The sequence below is a fragment of the Gossypium raimondii genome, chromosome 6 (genome assembly GCF_025698545.1).
Source record: "Gossypium raimondii isolate GPD5lz chromosome 6, ASM2569854v1, whole genome shotgun sequence".
Lineage (NCBI taxonomy): Eukaryota > Viridiplantae > Streptophyta > Magnoliopsida > Malvales > Malvaceae > Gossypium > Gossypium raimondii.
This window is the reverse complement of record NC_068570.1, coordinates 15,667,101-15,687,544: the sequence shown is the minus strand read 5'-3', so window position 1 is coordinate 15,687,544 and position 20,444 is coordinate 15,667,101. Positions and strand designations below refer to the sequence as shown.

Below are 20,444 nucleotides of genomic sequence, written 5' to 3'. Positions count from 1 at the left end.
TGAAATCGCTCTGTTGCATTTGAATTTGGTTCTCTATTTCCAAGAATGTACAATGATAATGCTAACTTCTCCATCGCCGATAGTTTCCCATGCTTTAAGCCATAATTTGTTTGCAAATCATGCAACAAGCTGTGAAATATATTTTTTGGCATCCTAAAATTATTCATGCAATGATCATCATGCCCATTTAATACTTCGTTCACCCACATTTGACCTGTATAATTTGAATCCATACGCGGTTGCATAGTGAAATAAGTTTCATGGTGTACCAATACACTGCTTAACACATATTCTTCCTCTTCATGATAATTGTTGTGCTCAACTTGGGTAACAATTGTGGCTATTCTTTGTTGAGCTTCTTCACTTAATTCAGGGGTATCATAATTCATATCAAAACTATTATACATATTGTTAAATTCATCCATAACCTGAAAATGTAATCAAATGAAAATAAATTAATATTTTGTGACATTCTATACAACACAGAAACTTGAATAAAAGCATAGCATAAAAATACCAAACATAAAAAATATCATACATTAGTTTTACATATAAAAAAGTAGTATAGTTATATTACAATAATAATTCTAAGGAGCTTAGGGTGGAGGTGATTGATGGTATGGTTGGAAGGGAAATGAGGATGTTGCTACCAAGGATGAAAATGATGCAATTGGATTTTGTTCAGCATACTCACGTCGAAGCCACCAAACCCTAACATCTAGATCTAAGTTCAAAAACACTTCTCGTTTCACCAGTATTTGGAACATTTTGATGGCAAAATAGTACAATTCATCTTTTTTTGGAATTTCATCTCCCAAAGCACGCAAAGCATCCATTGCATTTGAAATAGTATACTGAGAGTGAGGAAAAATAATTTCATTCATTGACTTCCTTGGACTAGCCATACTCACACGCAATTTCTCAATCTAAGTAGTTAATATATTTCTTGATGATTTTCTACTTGAACTTGATTTTTTTCCTTTGCCGTGTACAACCCCAAGTATTTGCTTTCTTAGATTAGGAGTTTCATGAGAAGGGTTTGATGGTACCTCATTAGGAGGAATACCTTCATTCTCATTACTATGTTCATTTGAATCACCAAATCCCTCATTAGGTGTATCATCTCCCATAGGAACCTAACTTGGAAGAACACCAGATGAAGGTGCCCATGCATTCTCTCTAGTGGCTACAATGCCACCAAACATTTGCCACATTAACTCATTCAATCGTGGTTCAATTCCTTTCTTCTTAAATCCTTTAAAATCAGGATTTTCCTACATAACATGTTAAATGTTAAATGTTATACTAAGATTTTTATAATTGTAAATTATTAATTTCAATAAACTTTATGCATTAAATTGTATTTTTTCAGCCCACCATTCTTCTGAAGCATCGACCGTCTTTTTAGATGGACACCATCCAATACCTGTAGATTCCTTAAGAAACTCACTCCATAAGCTCCATCCTTTTTTTAATGTATCCCACTTATTTTTCAATTGAGGTTTTCCATAAATTTTTTTTTGTGTTTTTGCTTGAAAAAGAGCTATGACATTTTCCCATCTTTTTGGGTTTAGATGAATTGTCGGTCTATTACCAGCATTGACTTCATTCATGCAAAGTTCACAAAATATCAACGTCAGCTCATCATCCCAAACAACTTTTGTTGCTAAGGTACTATCTCCCTCCATAAAATTTCGTGTCTTTATCATCTATTATTATTATTTTGATTTTAAATGTCAACCGACATAAAACCATAAATATATAATTAGATATAATAATATAGTTTCATAAAAAATAAGAATAATACATCACGAATGGATGGAAGCCATAAGATGAACACTAAAGAAAAAAGCATGCACTAGTCATCAAATTTTTACTTTAGTCTCATAAAAAGCATGCATTTAATCACTCAAGGTTATGGCAAAGGCAGACACCTTATTCCATATAATTTCTTTTATTAAGTAGTTTGTTTCAACATTTTTTTAATGATAAGGACCATGTTTACAAATTTTAAAATTTTATGTTTCAATTTTTATATAAGTTTTTCAAGATTTGTTCTGATTTAAGTTTAGTACATTTTGATTCTAACTATTCTAATTCTAACTTCCTTTATTTTTAAATTTTAAAATTTTTTGGTATATAAGTTTTATTTTGATTTTGATTTTGGTAGAAATGGTAAAATCGTAACTCCCTTAAAATTAAAAGACAAGTAAAAGACTATCGAAATAATTAGTACATAATTAAAGCACCATTAATTTAATTAAATCATTTTTATAGTTTAAAGCATGATAGACATTTTTAAATTTATATGTAAGTTTGTATTCAATTATTTAAATTCAAATGTTAGTTTAGATACGTCAAATTTTCATAATCTTTTAAAAGTAATTCTATATAAAATAAATAAATTAAATGTGAAGATTCTCAAGTTAAAAAGATAATCAATTAAACTATTAAATATAATTTATAAGAAAATGATCATTAAATGTATAGTGGAACTGTAGAATTTGAATACTCAATCTTTCCGACTTTTAACAAAATGAAGCTCATCTTCACATTGCGCAACAATTTATACTAATCATGTTTGCCTTTTGAACATGTAGGATGATTAAACAATGTTGTTATGCTCTTAAATTAATTTTAAAGAAAAATCATGATGCATAGAGCCAATATCTAGGGAAAAGTGAAAATTTATCAAAATGTGAGAATATAAAAGACTAGAATATATATTCTTATCTAATTAACTCTTTTGGACACCCCATAATTGCAATTCTTATTTAGTTAAAAATATTATTGAATACTTTAACCATAGGTGGTGCTTTTTTTTTTCTAACTGCCACTGTGTTCATAACTACCATCAAGGAATACCACTTAGACTATAGAATCACCTCCAGACTTCAAATTTTTTATTTCTAATCATGCCAAAACATCCCTTATTAAAGTTTGGTTGAATAAAAAACGATTCATTGCCAATGTTCAAATGAAATTGCATTATTGTAACTATAGAAAATTTATTAAAAGATAAAGTGAAGTATTTATTGAGTAATTAAAATGTAACAATAAATTGTATATATTGTTATTAACATATTAGCCCATACTTTTGACACATTTCATAAATCTAGGTTTTAACAGTAAATTGAAATGTAGACAAAGCAAAAAAAATGCTATCAGATCAACAAAATCAGAACAAAGGATGAAAGCCATAAGATGAACACTAAAGAAAAAATTCTCAAAGATCCATGGTAAACAATAACGAGGATATAACAAGAAATTAATGAAAAATACCTTCAAAAAGCAGACTCTAACAAAAGCAAAGGATAAAATGTAGCAGCAACAACCAAGAACAAAGCAAAAAAGAGGGGAGAAACCAACAATAATCACTGTTTTAGTTCTCAAATATGAAAAACAAAATGGCTGTTTTGTTCCCAAATCTGAAAACAAATAAGGTTGGGAAAGAAATTAGTTTAACTTTCAAGGATAAAATGGTAAAATAATAAATAAAAGTATGGGTATTTTTGTCTGCTAAAAATACCTACTGCCCCAGTGAGTAGACTGGAGCTTTTAGCACCAGTCAAGATAAGACTATCCAGTGTAGCACGTTTGTGCCACTGTGTTGGAAACCAAGACATCCAAACAGCCATCCAAATCACTATGGTGCAGTGATATTGAAAACCAAGACAAAAAATTCCAACGCATTGTGTTGGAAAAGAATCCAAAGGAAGCCTTAGATTGCAATTTCTTGCACACCATATTTATAGCAAATAAAATTTCATACCAAATTACAATACTAAGTAAAAACTCAAAACTCACAAGTGCATTGACCAAACTCTCCGTTTCACTTTTTGACTTTGCATCATCACAAGATTCATATAATTTCGACGAAGCCAATCTTTTTTGGGGAGTTTGAAATCTAATAGCTTTAGCACTTTTAATTTGACTCTCCCAATGAGTATTAGATAAAAATTTCACAGTTAATTCAAGGACATTGTCAAGCAAAATTTTCCATCTTTTTGTAGAACCAAAAAATAATGAATATATGTGTTGAACAATTCCAAAAAATGAAATAGCTCTAATGCAAGAATGCGTCATATCACTAAGAGTAAGATTCAGACTATAACAAGCACAAGACATATATAATGCTCTCGGGTTTATTTCAAGAAATCGCTTTTGAACACCTTGGCGCTTCTCTTTCATATAGGAACCATTATCATAACCTTGACCCTTACATTATCAACATTAAGATCAAGAGACTTCAAAACATCTTGTAATTTATTAAAAAGTCCCAACCCAGATGTATCATCCACCTTCAAAAACTCTAAAAAGTACTCATCAAATTTTATTTTATTAGTTGAAATACACACATCGTACTATTAGAGTAATTTGTTCTTAATTGACCAATATCACGGGTACAATAAAGAATTATAGAAAAATATTTTACCTCTTTGATGGTCTTAATTATAGAAATTTTAACACTATAAACCAAAAGGAAAATCAACTCATTTTGAATTTTATGCCCAAGATAATGATAATGAATTTCATGATTTTGAATGCGTTTAACATGATCTTGCATTATCACATTGAATTCCACAATCATTTCAATCAGTCCTAGGAAATTACCATTGCTATTTTGGTAAAGTTTTTCATTGGATCCTCAAAAAGCCAAATTATGAGTAGCAAGACATTTCATAGCTGAAAATATTCCAAGTAAAACGTGCCTCCATCGCCTTTTCTCTTTCATAACCTGTTCTTGCAAGCTTTTATCAATTGTTTCATTTTTATCCAACCTTACTCTCATTTCATTCCAATTATTCATATTAGTCATATGTTCAGCACTGTTTTCATGTTGTTTGAGCCTCTCACTAATGTCTCCAATCACCTAAACCCTCATTTGTTAACAAACTTTTGTTAACAATAGATTTGAAAAAATTACAACAAAAACAAAACACTTTGTCAACATGTTTGGAATAAACTTTGGAATAAACTAACCATTTTATATTGCTAATCTCACAATTACTCAATTTCCTAGAAAAATAAGCATATGAAAATACCTAGTATTATTATATCGAAAGGAAAATCAAGAATTATTTCTCCTAATATAAACCCCTTTTAAACTAAAATGTACCTTATTTTATTATCAAGATTAACCCAATTTCTCGGAAAATAAATATCCAAAGAAGGAATTGTTTGTTTTTCATCAATGTCAATATCATGAGGAATTGTTTGTTCTTCATTAAGACTAATATTTTCAATCTGGATACATTTGGCACATCATTAGTCTCATTTGGATCATTAATTTCATCATTCTCATTGAGAACATTATGCAAACTTTCATTTGATTGATCCAAATTTTCATTAGAAACTACTTTAAAACAAATTTACCAATAGCACATTCTTGTGATTTTTAAACTCTTCAACACGTTTTCTCTTTTCCTTTTTCACTTCCAAATAAATGCTTTTAGGTAACATTGTATATAAAAGATAAATCGATACTCAAGTAACACAAGAAAATAAAACAATAGCACCTAATAGAAGAATTTCAAGTTGAATATTTGCTTTCACATTTGCTTATTCCAAAAGTCAAATCGAGTCACCGAAATTTTGTAAATATAATTATAATAATCAATGTCAAATAGACATGAGAATTAACAATATCCAATTATTCGTAAGGAAATGCAACTAAAAAAATTAAATGAGTCACAAAAACAATTAAAATTTTAATCGCATAAAGTAATAAAGAAAGAGTATGCAGTAGTATACTATACTATGGTTCATCAAAAAAGGAATTAGAGTGAGAAGCTAAATATAAGGCTGACTTAATTATTTTATTAGTTAAAACCCAAAGATGTCATCAAATTAAGAATGAAAAGATTATAAGAAAGAAGAGGAAGGAAGGAGAATTATAACTACAAAAATGGTAGATCTGGTAGACCGCAGATAGGAGGCACCATGGGCAGCAAGCAGGCGCAGCGGCCAGTTGAATATTGGCAATTCAACACAGCCACGTAGGACAACAAGAGAGAAAGAGAAGGATTATCGCGCCGAAGCCGACATCGACCGTCGAAAAAATTATTTTAGAATCTCAAACTCTCAAACTCTTAGATATAAAGTAAAAATTGATAACTTCAATTGATTGATGAATGATGTATTACTCAAATGAAATTTGACCCTATTTAACTTATAGAAAAATTTCTCTCGTTGCCATGGTTATGGGAAAATAGAGAAGGTTGGATGCTAGTAACCGTTGATTTTTTTGGGGAAAATTGAAATTATCCATTAGCTTTAATGGTAGGAGTTGGAATTTGGGAACTAGAGGAGGTTTGGAGAAGCTAAGGAGTTGGAGTGGAACGTTTATGATGAAGAATTGAAGGCCCATTTTATTTTATTTTTTTATTTTTTTCTACCTGCAATGAAGCGTTGATTAGAAGACTTAAAAGGCTGAAGATTCTTTTTCCCACTTTAAAAGTTGAAGAAAATATTTTTTGGGCTGGGCAACCGCACTTCTGGACTACCTCTAGGGCCAAGCCTAGTAATTGTTAAGCTGAACTTGATCTCAAGTAGCTAAAGTTATTTGTTGAAACAAATAATTGCTAATTGCTAAGAAAACATAGTGCCTTAATAGAAGAGATGACTGCAATGGCCATTGAACACTATGATAAGAAGAAACTGGGCATGTAAAATTGTTTACGCAGTTCAGTTTCTCCTCGTTTGTGGAGCCTAACTCAGTGAGTAAATCCACTATCTTTAATTCTAATACAATAAGTGATTCAAGTCCTATCACACCCTAATATAACAACTTCACTTTTGTACCTAAAGATCTAGATCATGGGGGATAACTTAGACCATAAACATAACTTGTTTACTCTTTCAAATACACTATCAAAAGACGTTCCACTATGAACAGATAAGTGCTCTCAATACTCAGTACACAGCTTATACAAGTCTATCAAATATATAAGATTTTGAAACTTGCTAATATATTAGAAATCAACTGCAATCAAGTCTCCTATTAAACAATAGCTAAAATAGCAAGATACAATATAATAATAAAGACCCATGTAAAATGGATTTTTGGAGATATGTCTTCAATGCTATCCCGATCCAATCTACACAATCTAAGGGATTCATTTTTTTAATCCGATCCAATTCAATCTTTAAGATAAGTTGCTACAAATGGATTGATCTTCAAAGATGGGCTTTGATACTTCCATAATATCAACATCATTTAAAGCTCAAAGATTTTGTTTCAAAAATTTCCAACTTTAAATATGACGAGTAACAAAGACTGTAACAGTGTTAGCCATAATGGTCGATGCCGTTGGCGCTTCGACAACCACTTCAAAACACTTGCTTGAACAATATTTCCCATTGCAATTTTTTGAACAATACCAATAAAATGAGGAAGCTTATCAAAAGAACATCAATAGCTCCCCTTAGCATAATCTCCTTGATCTATCAAACTTATTTTAAAACATAATCAAGCAAATTAACCATTAATGCCTTACGAGTAATTGCATCAAAAATCAAAATACAATAATTATAACTAAGTAAGATGATAAGTGAATGTGAAATAAAATAATACAAGCCAATCACCAATAAACTTCTCAAAGTTCAATAGTTGTAGAACATCTAAATAAAACAACTGAAAAAGGTCTATAATAACAAAGTAAAGACAAAATAACTTCCATCAGTAGGATTATCAAAAAGGCATCATCATCAACTTCAACACCCAAATTTCTTCTATTCTCCCCTTTTTGTACTAAAGAATTACCAAATGATTAGTTCTAGGGGTAAGCAAGCAAGTCATTGCGCAAGGTAATCTCTTGATCTTTAATTAGTTGGATAACTTGAATTTTAGCTCAAAGTTTGGTTATGACTCGATTGTGAATGTCAATTGAAGTAGTTAGATGATGAACCATTCTTTGATTGAAACATGTAATGTTACTCGGAAGGCCTATTGTAGTGGGCACTTTAGGAGCCATTAGGCAAACTTAACTAGATGTACTTCTTCTTCATTGTCACTTGGTTGGTTTGTAGGGTTTGTGGATGTGTTAAGCCATTTAAGCTTAGCAACGGTTCTTCGAGGTGCTTAAGTGCTCGGATAAGTCTAAATTTTGTTTTAAAAGGACTTGAAATATTAAGGAAGGAAATTGTAAAAGGTTCTTGGCATGTTCCTTTTTATAACGTTTGACAAACTCTTCATAGACAATCTGGCCAAGTTCAAATTTGACCATTTCAACAACTTTCCTGATTAGCAAAATTGCCTTTTTGCTAACAACATTTCTTTGACTGTTTGGCAATTAATTCCTTGTATAAATGACAAATAAGGCTGCATAAGTAGTAGTCAAAGGTGAGGCATGAATGTTACCCTTGAAAGGCCATGATAGATGGTTATTATTGATAATGATTAAAGTTTTGGTGTCTAAAGACTTATCAAGTTCCACCATATTCAAGCAGTAGTAGTTCATCACCTTCCTAATTAAATCAAGATTGAAATCATACTACCTCCCTCGTATGTGAACTTTATGAAAAAGTTTGCTTTGGTCATTGTTGATGTTGCGAAACAAGTTAGCATAAAACTCCAAAACTACATGTATTATATATGGTTTATCAAAGCCCATTGATCATTAGTCTATTATTTTTTAGTAAAGAATCGATCCCACGCTTAACGAAACTGTATTCATCAATAAAATTTTTCTTCATCAAAGAAAGACGTTTTTAGAGTATGTAAGAGTGAGAAAGGTCCAACCTTGTATCTTTAATAAACCTGCTTCATCTTCCCTTGCCTTATCAGCAACTTCGGTAAGAGATGTCACCCTCACTTGTTTCAATCTTTTATTTTTTTGATGAGCGGCCAGGGGAACATTCAATTACTTGGTTTGGGTTTACTTCAAAGGTGCATCTTTGTCAATATTAGGCTCAGTCAATGTTTCTAATTCAGTAGATGAATCAAATGAACTTTCTTCCTTTACTTTCAATCTTTTGGAAGCTCTTGGTTGGATGTAAGCCTTTTTTTTATTAATCTCTTTGTAGAAGAAAGACTCTTAAACTCCTTTGTGTTACAAGTTGGCCAACCATGTAGCAACTCGAACACATGATGAACTACGAGCTGGCTCTGTGAAGTGGTAAGGCGCGAGATGACTCCGCAAAGTGGCAAGGTATGAGTTGCAATTGAAGCTTTGGTGCATGCACATTCTATCTAGTTTGCATGCTAGTATTTTGTTTAGTTCTTTGTAGTTTTATTTAGTTAAAAATGAACTTGGTTTGCTTATGTTTGATGTGTTTAGGTGACGAATGACATGTTAAGTTGATTTATTTTGGTGTACAAGTAATGTTTTTCAAGTTCCAAGATAGCTTAGCAGGGTTAGTTGAGTATTTGGTGATGTATTTGACTTGAAATGTATTATTTTCTTGTTGAATGATAGAGCTAACATATACAAGCTCCTTTATTGCATGTTTTTTGCTCCTTTGTTCTTTGTTCTTCTTTGACAATATCGCCAATAATTGGTATCAATAGTTTGTCATCTTTGAGGGCCATTGTTCTCGTTTGTGTTTCTTTTCGAGAAAGAAAAAACCAACTTTGTTTCCTTGTTGTAGTTACTAACATGTCTTCAAGGAGTTTTTCACCACTACCACCTTCTGTTTTTGCTGGAGAGAACTACTATATTTGGGTAGTCAAGATGAAGACTTACCTCTAGGCTTTTGGCTTGTGGGGGGTAGTAGATGCTGTTAGGGAGCCGCTACCTTGAGAGAAAATCCAACTATTGCTCAAATGAAGCAACACAGTGAGAAATGTGCCAAGAAGCATAAAGCAATGTCATGCCTTCAGAATGGTGTATCAGATGTGATCTTTACTAGAATTGTATCCTGTCAGACTCTTAAACAAGGTTGGGATAAGCTGAAGGAAGAGTTCCAAGGCTTAAAAAAGACAAGGCAGTTGCAACTTATCAACTTGAGAAGAGATTTTGAGAACTTGAAGATGAAGGAGATTGAAACTGTCAAGCAGTATTCAAATGGAATTATGGCTGTTGTGAACAACATAAGGTTGCTTAGAGATTAGTTTAGTGATAGTAGGATTGTGGAGAATGTAATAACCACTCTCCTTGATAGATATGAGTCTAATATTTCCTCTTTGGAAAAATTTAGAGATCTGCCAACAATTTCTTTGTTTGAGTTGATAAATGCTCTCCATGCTCAAGAGTAAAGGAGAGCAAATAGACAGGAGGAACATTCTAAAGGGGCATTTCGGACAAAAATAAAGAAGGCTCGAGCTCCTCAAGTTATAAGGGAAAGAAGAGTTGGACTGATAAGAAAGAGAAGCCAAGAAGAGATGGTGGAAAGAAGAAATATCCACTATGCTCTCACTGTAAGAAAGCTACTCATTTGGAATTATATTGCTGGTTTAGGCCTGACATATAATGCAGAGCTTGTAATCAGTTGGGTCACATAGAAAGGGTGTGCAAAATAAGGGGTTGCAACAGAATGCATTAGCTTTGGTTGCTGAAGGAAATCAAACTCAGAAGGAGTTAATGTTCACTTCTTCTTGTTTTGCAACCAATAGCAACATCAGAAATCATTGGCTCATTGATAATGGTTGCAAAAACCACATGACCTTAGATGAAAGAATCTTCAAAGGAATTGATAGAAGCTGCACATCAAGGGTCAAGATTGGAAATGGCCAGTTTATTCAGGCTAAGGGCAAAGATGATGTGCTAACCAACACTCCATCAGGTACTAAAGCAATCTCAGATGTTCTTTTAGTGCTTGAGATAGATCAAAATCTCTTTAACATTGGTTAGTTACTTGAAAAAAATTATGCTGTTGTTTTTAAAGATAAGGGTTGCATAATATTTGACCTTATAGGAAAAGAAGTAGTATTTGCTAGAGGTGCTCATGGGCCGGGCCAGGCCCAGAAATTTTTTTGGCTCGTGTCCTAGGACCGGGCCCAGCCCGGGGAAAAAATCATAAGCCCGAGCCCGGCCTATCCCGGCCCATTTTTAAATAAACACCAAAAAAATTTTTAAAAAAATAAAAAAAGTATTTTAAAAATATTTTAAAAATAAAAAAATAAAAAAATAAAAAATATTTTAAAAATAAAAAAATAAAAATATTTATTATATTCAGTGGCAATGCCAAGCCAAAAAAATCTTGCCGAGGCCGACCCATTTTCTAAACGGGCTTCGTTTTTTTTTTCCAAACCCATATTTTGGGCCTATATTTTTACCCAAACCCTCCCATATTTCAGGCGCGCCATCGGGCTGGTGCTGATATGAATGACAGGAGCTTTGTCTTGGATTGGAACTTTGAGGCCTCAAGTGCCTACACCAGTTCATTGGATGAGTCTAATCTTTAATACAAAAGGTTGATACATGTGAACTATAGGTATTTCAGTCAACTGTGCAAGTCAGATTTGGTTGAAAATATGACCAAAATTGAAGACCAATGTGCATTTGTGAAGTGTGTCAGCCAGGGAAGCAGGCCAAGCTTTCAATTCCAACCAACAAAGCTTGGAGAGCCAATGACAAGTTGCACTTGGTCCATACAAATGTATGTGGACATATGAAGACACTTTTATTAAGCAGTAGCAGGTACTTTATTCTGTTTATTAATGATTGCACAAGACACTGTTGGGTCTATTTCTTGAAGCAAAAGTCTGAGGCAGCTAAAGTTTTTTGGAAGTTCAAAACATTGGTTGAAAATCAGGCTAGTTGTAAGCTAAAGATGCTCAGGTCTAATAATAGAACCGAGTACACTTCAGATAAGTTTGAAAAGTATTGTGAAGAAGTAGAAATACACTACCACCTCATTAACCTTTACACTCCACAGCAAAATAGAGTGTGTGAAGGAAAAAATAGGACTGTAATGGACATGACTAGGTGCTTGTTGTTTGAAGGCAAGCTTCCAAACAAATTTTGGGTAGAAACAGTAAATACCTCAGTGTATTTGTTGAATAGATTGCCAACAAAGGCTGTGAAAGGGGAAAACTCCATTTGAAGCTTGGTTTATACACAAACCTCTTGGAACTACCAGGTTAGAGATTTTGAGAAACAATATTGGTCTTTGCTGCATAAAGGCCAAGGATGAGTGTTATGCAAGCTGACTCTACGAAGTGGCAAGGTGCGAGCTACAACTGAGGCTTTGGTGCATGCACATTTTGTCTAATTTCTATGCTAGTTTTTTTTTTAGTTCTTTGTAGTTTCATTTAGTTAAGAATGAACTTGGTTTGCTTATGTTTTGATGTGTTTAGGTGATGAATGACATATTTAGTTGATTTATTTTGGTGTACAAGTAATGGTTTTCAAGTTTCAGGATAGCCTAGTGGGGTTAGTTGAGTATTTGGTGATGTATTTGAATTGAAATGTATTGTTTTCTTGTTGAATGATAGAGCTAACAGATACAAGTACCTTTACTGCATTTTTTTGCTCATTTGTTCTCTGTTCTTCTTTGACAATATCACCAACACTTTGCTACAACAAAGTGAGTCCTCCTTCGCTCTACTTTGGTGGTGCCTTGTAACACTCCTAACTGGTTTTCGTCGTCGAAATAGGGTTATAGAGCATTACTATACAAACAGAACATTAAAACATTTATTTCATACATCATTGCAAACATAATCTAATTACATCCAATTACATTCATAATGTCCCTTAATCGAGCCCTCGAGGCCCTAGAAATACCTTAGGAACAATTCGGGACCAAATAAAAAACAATCAGACAGTATAAGAAAAAGTTAGAAAAATTGGATTGCAGGGGTAACATGGCCGTGTGACCAAGCCGTGTGCCTCACACGGCTGAGACACATGCCCGTGTCTCAGGCCATGTAACAATCAAAATAGGGACACACGGCCGTGTCCCAGCCTGTGTCCTCACTCGTGTAACTCTCTGAGTTGGGTCACATGGCCAAGTCACACGCCCGTGTGCCAGGCCGTGTAACTCTCGAAATAGCCCCACACGCTCGTGTGTCAGGCCATGTGTTAGGTCGTGTAACAGCTTGACTTGTATGCATTAAAACCTATAGGGGACACACGGCCGTATCGCCAGGCCGTGTGTCACACACGGTTGAGTCACACGCCTATGTCTCAGGCCGTTTGGACATGAATTTGCCCAAAAATAAGCCATTTCAAACCTCAAATTATGCAACCTCCTAAAGGCCTTTGGTACACAATATCAAAGCATCAAAACATGGCCAAAACCTACATGAAATGACCAATTAAATAGTCTAAGATCATTCAACCAATATGCCATACAAAACATACCATAATCTTACCATATTCAAACTATCTCAAAACATACCATATAAGCCATTCCAAACATGCAACATGAAATAGCACAATGACACAAATCATCAAGGCATCAAAGTACCAAAACAAGATAACATTTACAACTTTCACAAGCCAATTCACCAACTAAACATTCATCACAACGACATTATAATTCATCCTATATATGCCATTATAACCTTGATTAAAATATCAAAAATTACCGATATTTACGCTAAATAGTATGATAGATCTCCGATGAGCTTCCAAATTGATCGAGCTTCCGATTATCTATAAAACATAGGAAAGAAAACTACGTAAGCACATAATGCTTAGTAAGTTCGTAAAACATGAAACATAACTTACCATTTCCTCTAAATAACATAAGTATAAGCATAATGTAATCCAACCACAAGCTTGGCACAAGCCTAAGCACCATCACCAACACAAGTTAGTGCATTCAAACATAATTCACTTGAATGTAAGCCATTTGTACATAAACATACTTCATTTGACTTCATAATTTCCTTTTCATGAATACATAATATAGTTCATCAGAACACTTACCATTCCTTTCCTTTTCATGCCCGTTGAACCACTTAGAATATCATCGGATACTCGGGAAAGCTCACACGAAGTGTGTTTAAACATATAATCGTAGCCTGTCCTTTACATCGTTGCTCACACGAGCTGTGTAATGGGCCTGCTCACACGAGCTGTGAAATAGGCCTACTCACATGAGCTATGGGTTGGAATGTAAGATACACGGTGCTGCTCACACGAGCTGTGGAGTATCCGTAAAAAATACAGGCCTCAACTATCGGTAGGACATTCAAGACCAGCACCTGGAACATGAAATCCTTACTGACATCTCATTTGCATCCTACGAATTCCTAAGGTTCAATCGAGACTCGATAACCGTCAGGGCATTGTTGGATATTCATCATTCAATTACATGACAATTTAACATATTAACATATAATTGAAAATAGTATTAAAATGATATTTATTCATACGAACTTACCTCGACGAGAAAGGCGTAAAAATGAGATCGACTAATTTGAGGCTTTAGCTTTTCCTCGATCTAGATCCGTACATGGTCCATCTTTATCTAAATAGACAAATTTACTCCATTTAATACTTATATTATTCAATTCAGTCCATATTTCATATTTTTCAAAATTACTATTTTGCCTTTAATATTTTAACTTTTCACAATTTAGTCCTTAAGCTCATAAATTGAAACCTAAACATTTTCATCCTTCTCTAAAGCTAGCCAATTTCTTTAGGGACATATATAAATCTATAAAATTCATCATTTCACAAATTTACCATGGAATTTTACTACTTTTTGCAAATAAGTCCCTAAATGATAATTTCATCCAAAATCACTTTACAAAACTAGTTTTTTATTAATAATGACTCATAATCTATCATTAAAAATCAAGAATTGTGCAAAAAAATTCATAGAAAAACCCTAAATCTTTAATAGTTTTACAAATTGATCCCCAAGCTAGCTAGGTTAAACTACAACGATCCCGAAAACATAAAAATAATTAAAAACGAGACAGAATTACACTTACGTGCAATAAGAGAGCTTGGAAGAATATCAACCCCTCTCTAATGGTGATTTTCGATTAGATTTTGAAAATGAAGAAGATGATACCATATTTTCCTTTACTTTTGTTTTATGTTTTAATTTTTATTTTACCATTTTACCCTTTAAAAACATTAATAAATTCAATAAAACCTTGCCGTAAACATCCACTAGCTACATAAATGGTATAATTACCATCTAAGTCATCTCACTTTAAAGTTTCATAGGTATTTGACACCTTTAACTAATAGAACTCTACTTTTGTACGTTTTATGATTTAGTCCTTTTCAATTAATTAAGCATGCAAAACGTCAAAATTTCTTAATGAAATTTTAATACGACCTTACTAACATCCCATAGACATTAAAATAATAAAATAATAATTTACTCGTCGAATTTGTGGTCTCTAAACCACTGTTCCGATTTCATTGAAAGTGGACTGTTACATGCCTGATGTGGTAGGTATTGCAAGCGTAACTACAATAACTTGAACATCCTTCTCTGAGGCAAGTTTAACTTCATTCTTTGAGGGATTGTTATTAGGGTTTCCAAGGGCATCAAATTCCTCGACTTTATCTTCTGCAACTTTCTTAGGAACAATTTTAGGCTCAACAACATTGTAGTAAAAACATATGTGGGAGAGTCGATATTGACAGCAACATTAACCAGGGTTTCATCAATGGTTGAAATAATATTACCTTGACAGGTGAAGGCATTAATCAGGACATCAATCTTTTCGTTTGGTATGGGAAAGTGCTTAGGCATAGCTGGATTGATCAACAATGTATTAATTTCAGCAATGTTGAATCTCTATAGAAGCGACATACATGGTGCTGAGATTGATGCATTGTTGAGAAATCACTTCTTTGTCATCTTAGTGGTTATCACCTTTGTAATGTCATCTACAATATCCACTGTTTGATGGATGATGTTGAGGACTTTTCTTCTTCTAAATCAAAGTCCATTGAGTTAAACATTTTTGGCTTAAGCTTTTGGTATTTTTTTTGTGTTGGCCTGAGCTAACAATGCAGTAGCATAATAGCATTAGACTTTGTTTAGAGAAATTTTGTGGTGCTTTGGTCTAGAGTAGTAGACTTGCATAATCTTGAATTCTTTTTGAAAATTTCATCTAGGTATTAAGAGTTATATTTCTCATCATTGAATTTGTCCTATCATTTTATTTTGAAATTTTAGACTCATATGGCTCCCAAGTATTGGTTGTGCTCATAACCTTAACTCTAGAATACAATTCATGAAATACATAATTTGGAGAAGAAATGAATTGTTTTGTACATGTACTTCTTAATTTGGTTCTAGTTGAAATTTGTCAAAAACTTAGGTCATAGTTTTCGAATCTGTAGGATGCCAAATATGAAGTTGTTCTAGTATTTACTTGCTTCGCCTGCATATTTTAAAATTACTATATTTTGGTAAACCAAGGCAAGATCAAGAAAGAGTGACAAGAAAGGAGATGCCGGTGGTGAAATCGGTTGGAGAAGGTACAGAGGTTGATGAGGCAATAAGTGGCAGCTGTAATGGGTCTTGAAATATGAAAAGAGAAAATAAAATAAAATCACTATATTACATATTTAACTTCTTCTTTTTTTCTTATTTTGATACCATAATGAAAAACAAATATATTATACAATAAACGTTAAAAAATTTAAGTGAGATATCTACATATTATTATTTCATATCTATATGTAAAATATCCATTGAAATTATTAAAATAAAAACTAAATATCAAATAAGATGGAGTAAGGCCGCAATGAAAGTATTAGTAATTTTCAAATGAAATAGGACTAATATACCAACAATACAATAGAACGATAATAAATCACCATATTTAATTACTACCCAAGTTGCTATCACGTGAATCGCGATAATTTGTCCCTGATTCCGTTCTCTTAATGCCAAAACCTTCGAAAACCATTATTTCAACATTTATTGGGCAGGGGGCAGAGAGCCTAATGAAGAAAGCCAGTAAGAACAGATTGCTGGCCCTGTAATATCAGCCTTGGCGGGCTTTGTAGTCAATAAAAGGTTGTGGGGACTTACGAAGCATGGAAAGTGAGGGTTATGTTGCCCGTTGGTTTAGAAATACGATGGGTGGCGACAGATCATGTTGCGTTGCGTACATTTGGGTGTAGAAGGACAGCCCCCTAGACTTCAAAACTCTGATATTGTTACACCAAAACAAAAACTATGAACAGAGGAAAAGATCTCCACTTCAGACCTTGCCTCCAAAAATCAGCTACTTTACCCGCCTTTTATATTTCCTTGTCTGCAATTCTCATTTCACCTTAGTCAAACAAATCATCCCACCGACACCCATACTTCTGTTGATATTTTAAAAGACTGAAAAGAGTGTTACCCTCTTCTCAAATTTTAAATTAATCCTAAATTTTCAAATTAAAATAATATTTCATCAACTCTTTTCATTAATCTATCTAATTTGGTTCTTAGGTTTGAGACCTATTATGCGTAATTATATGTGTAGTTCTTTTAAGTCCCATCATGGATGAGAATTTTAGTCTAAATAATCCTAGTTTGTTAGCTCTAGTCTGGATTGTATTAGTTCTTAGTCCGTTCATGCTGTAATAGTTTGATTCTACTTGGTGATTATTTAAATTTGTATTTGTAATTGTACGGCACTTGTTACACTTAAAAAAATGGTCTATTTTGATTCTTTTTTAAATACACGTGTTATTAAATATTTTGAAACATGTCAACTTCAAAAATAATGGTTGGACCAATGAAAGAATCTAATTGGAATGATATTTTAATTTGAGTTGTTAGTGTGAATTACATAGGCCAAATGCAACTCTAGTTGCAAACTGGTTTGCATCTGATTGGACAATTTTTTAAGACAAGATTGAGAAAGCAGTTATTTTAGTGTAAAATTGTTGTAAGCTGTTATTATTATTCGATTTGTAATTAAGCTTGTCAAATGGGGGTGGGATAGGTTTAAATTGTATATAGAAATGATAAGATAATATGAGTTTTTAAAAGATTATGAAATTGATGTATAATATAACCAAATCGCCATTAACAGTTATGCTTCAAAGTTTGCACTTTGTTTTTGTTACAGTTAGGAAGTAAAATAGAAATTGAAGTTTGGAAAGAGTGGAGATCCATGTGGGGTCTGACCTGTAAAGTAAAAGTTATAATTATTTTTGTCAAATCCCATCATCATATGGGAAAGCAGTAGAATCCAGCCAAGCTTCACCGGTAATTAACTCCGAAACACTGAAGTTATAAGCAACATCATATTCCATTACGTGATATCCAGGCCAAGTGACTCGACTATCCGTCCCTGAACCTGGCCCATAATTATCGTACTCTCCATAATAAAGTGTGTCTAAGCCTTCATCGTTGGACCACTTAGTCCATCCACTAGGATTTATAAAATCATCAATATATGATTCAATATAAACTGTTGTGGAATACATCCTCCATGGCCTCCCTAGGTAGCTTTTGAAGCGGCTTGAATTCCCATACAGTTCAACCGTGGCGAGAATCGAACAGTTTTGGATCGAAATCCCGGTGGTCTCGTCCGGGGAGTCTCGAGATTGTGCTGTAATTACTGTGAACTGACCGGGCATTGGCATTCGAGTGATTATGTTACATGCTTGGAAAACAACAGCTGCGTTCCCGAAGATGTAATCTATGGTGCCTGATATGTCGCATTCACGGTAAAATTGTCGAAAAGAGTGGACGTATAATGTGTCCTGGAAACCATTGATGGAAGACCTATATAATGCGGTGAAATCTGCGTTTACTCTTAATGCAACTGCTTGGTGCTTCTCAGGGCCTGCACTGTTGTCGATTGTTATATCCCGAGCCAAAAAGCCTTCGCCAGATACCGCTGCAATGATAACACAGTAAGTTTAATCTTAATGTTGAACATAATTTCAGACAGATATACCTCTCAATTCTATTTCAATTTTAATTCAATCCAACTTGATTATATAAAATTATCGATCCAAATCAAACGCGAAATTTAAGGGGAGAACAATTGATTAAACCCAAAAAATTGACTTAACCAGCTAATCTCATATTCTAACTAATCAACCGACTTAGATTTTAATTGATCAAATCGAACCGATTTAACATTAGTCGGGTTAGGTTGAGGTTTTGGTTAAAAGTTTATTTATTTGTTTATTACATTTTATAAATGTATTTAAAAATAAAAATTGTATATTAGAAATTGGTCTAGTTACCAAAATTTATAATCTACAACTGATGGAGTGCTTATAAAACAAGCTTAACCATTATAGCTGATTTTACTGAACAGAACCGACTTGATCAAAAACTATGTATTAAGTGGGTTTCCTCGTAAAAATGTCTTGAACTAGAACTAGAAAATTTTAAGAACCAAGTTATTGAGATTACCAACAGTTGCAGATCTGAAAGTGGTCCAGCCATCACGTACGCTTCGGCTTCCAGTAATGAAGGTGACATCATTTCCATCTCCGAGAAGAACAATGTTGGTTTTATAGCTTGGGATTTCAACATTTTCTTCATAAACCCCTTCCCTAACATAGATTATGATTCTGTCATAACTATTGTTGGGAGCAAAGTTTATAGCATCATTTATGGTACTGAAATTCCCTGTTCCATCGGCAGCTACAGTGAGCACGTCACTCGGATCGTATTCATCGTCGCTGCTCTGCAAAATCCGGCGAGCTCTCCGTCCCAACCAGCTCGGAAACCCCAACAGGCGACGATTTCTATGGCCTTTTTTGCCACCACCCGATTTGGGAATCATTGAAAGGGAGTTACTCACGTGCTTGTAAGTACTCGTCAATGATTTCACCAAAACAGGTTTCAAAGTCCCAGAAGCCGAATCCAATCCTTCTAGACAAGTGTTCTTGTTTGTGAGAGCTGCACTTAGATAAGATCTTGCGTCGCCTAGCTTCTTCGAATCACCTGATTGGATTCTTGATACTGATTTTTTCAAGGAAGATAGTGTGATTTCATGTAGTTCCTTGCAATCTTGCATTGTCCCTCTCTGTGTTTCAACAATTTTTGCATTTCCGCCATTGGAGAATAGGTTTGTGAGCTTTCCAGCTTCAGATAATGCAGAGTTGAGTGATTGAATGAGGTAGTTTATTATGCTGGGACTGATATTGATTGAAACGGAAAGTTTCAGTGAATCGAAACAAGCATCTGGATATGGAGTTGATTGGCAAAAATTTCGTATGGAAGAGAGATTAGAGCTTAGGGGAGTAGTTGAAATAGAGTTGAGAGCTAAAGCAGAAGATAAAAAGAGGGTGAAATGGAGGATGATAGAGAGTTTGGAAATGGTGGAAGCCATTGAAAGGTGATGCCGCAGAAGGTGAAAAGATATTTGTTTATTTTATAGGCGCCCCGAGAGATCAGACAGGTCTAATGGCTTTCCCCATAACTATTAAGTGAAATTGTTGAGACTTGAGACCGAGAGACAATTATATTAAATTCTAATGTTTGTTCGGTGAAGCGCAAATAGAGTAAACAGAGGCTTCTTCATCTTACTAGATTTTGAGTTTTGTATAGGAGAGCTTGAATATTGGTAAGTTAGAGTTGATTTGAGCGAGATTGACTACTCAGTG

At 33.7% G+C, this 20,444-nt stretch overlaps 1 protein-coding gene across 1 annotated transcript; it reads right to left on the bottom strand.

The window, feature by feature from the left end:
- Positions 1–17,966: 17,966 nt before the first annotated feature.
- On the bottom strand, positions 17,967–20,444 carry LOC105774429 (probable pectinesterase/pectinesterase inhibitor 12). The gene is made up of 2 exons (XM_012596916.2): positions 19,246–20,444; positions 17,967–18,718 (listed from the first exon to the last, which is right to left on the bottom strand). Exons 1-2 carry the CDS (start codon positions 20,168–20,170, stop codon positions 18,030–18,032), a joined length of 1,614 nt encoding a protein of 537 aa, XP_012452370.1. The 5' UTR covers positions 20,171–20,444; the 3' UTR covers positions 17,967–18,029.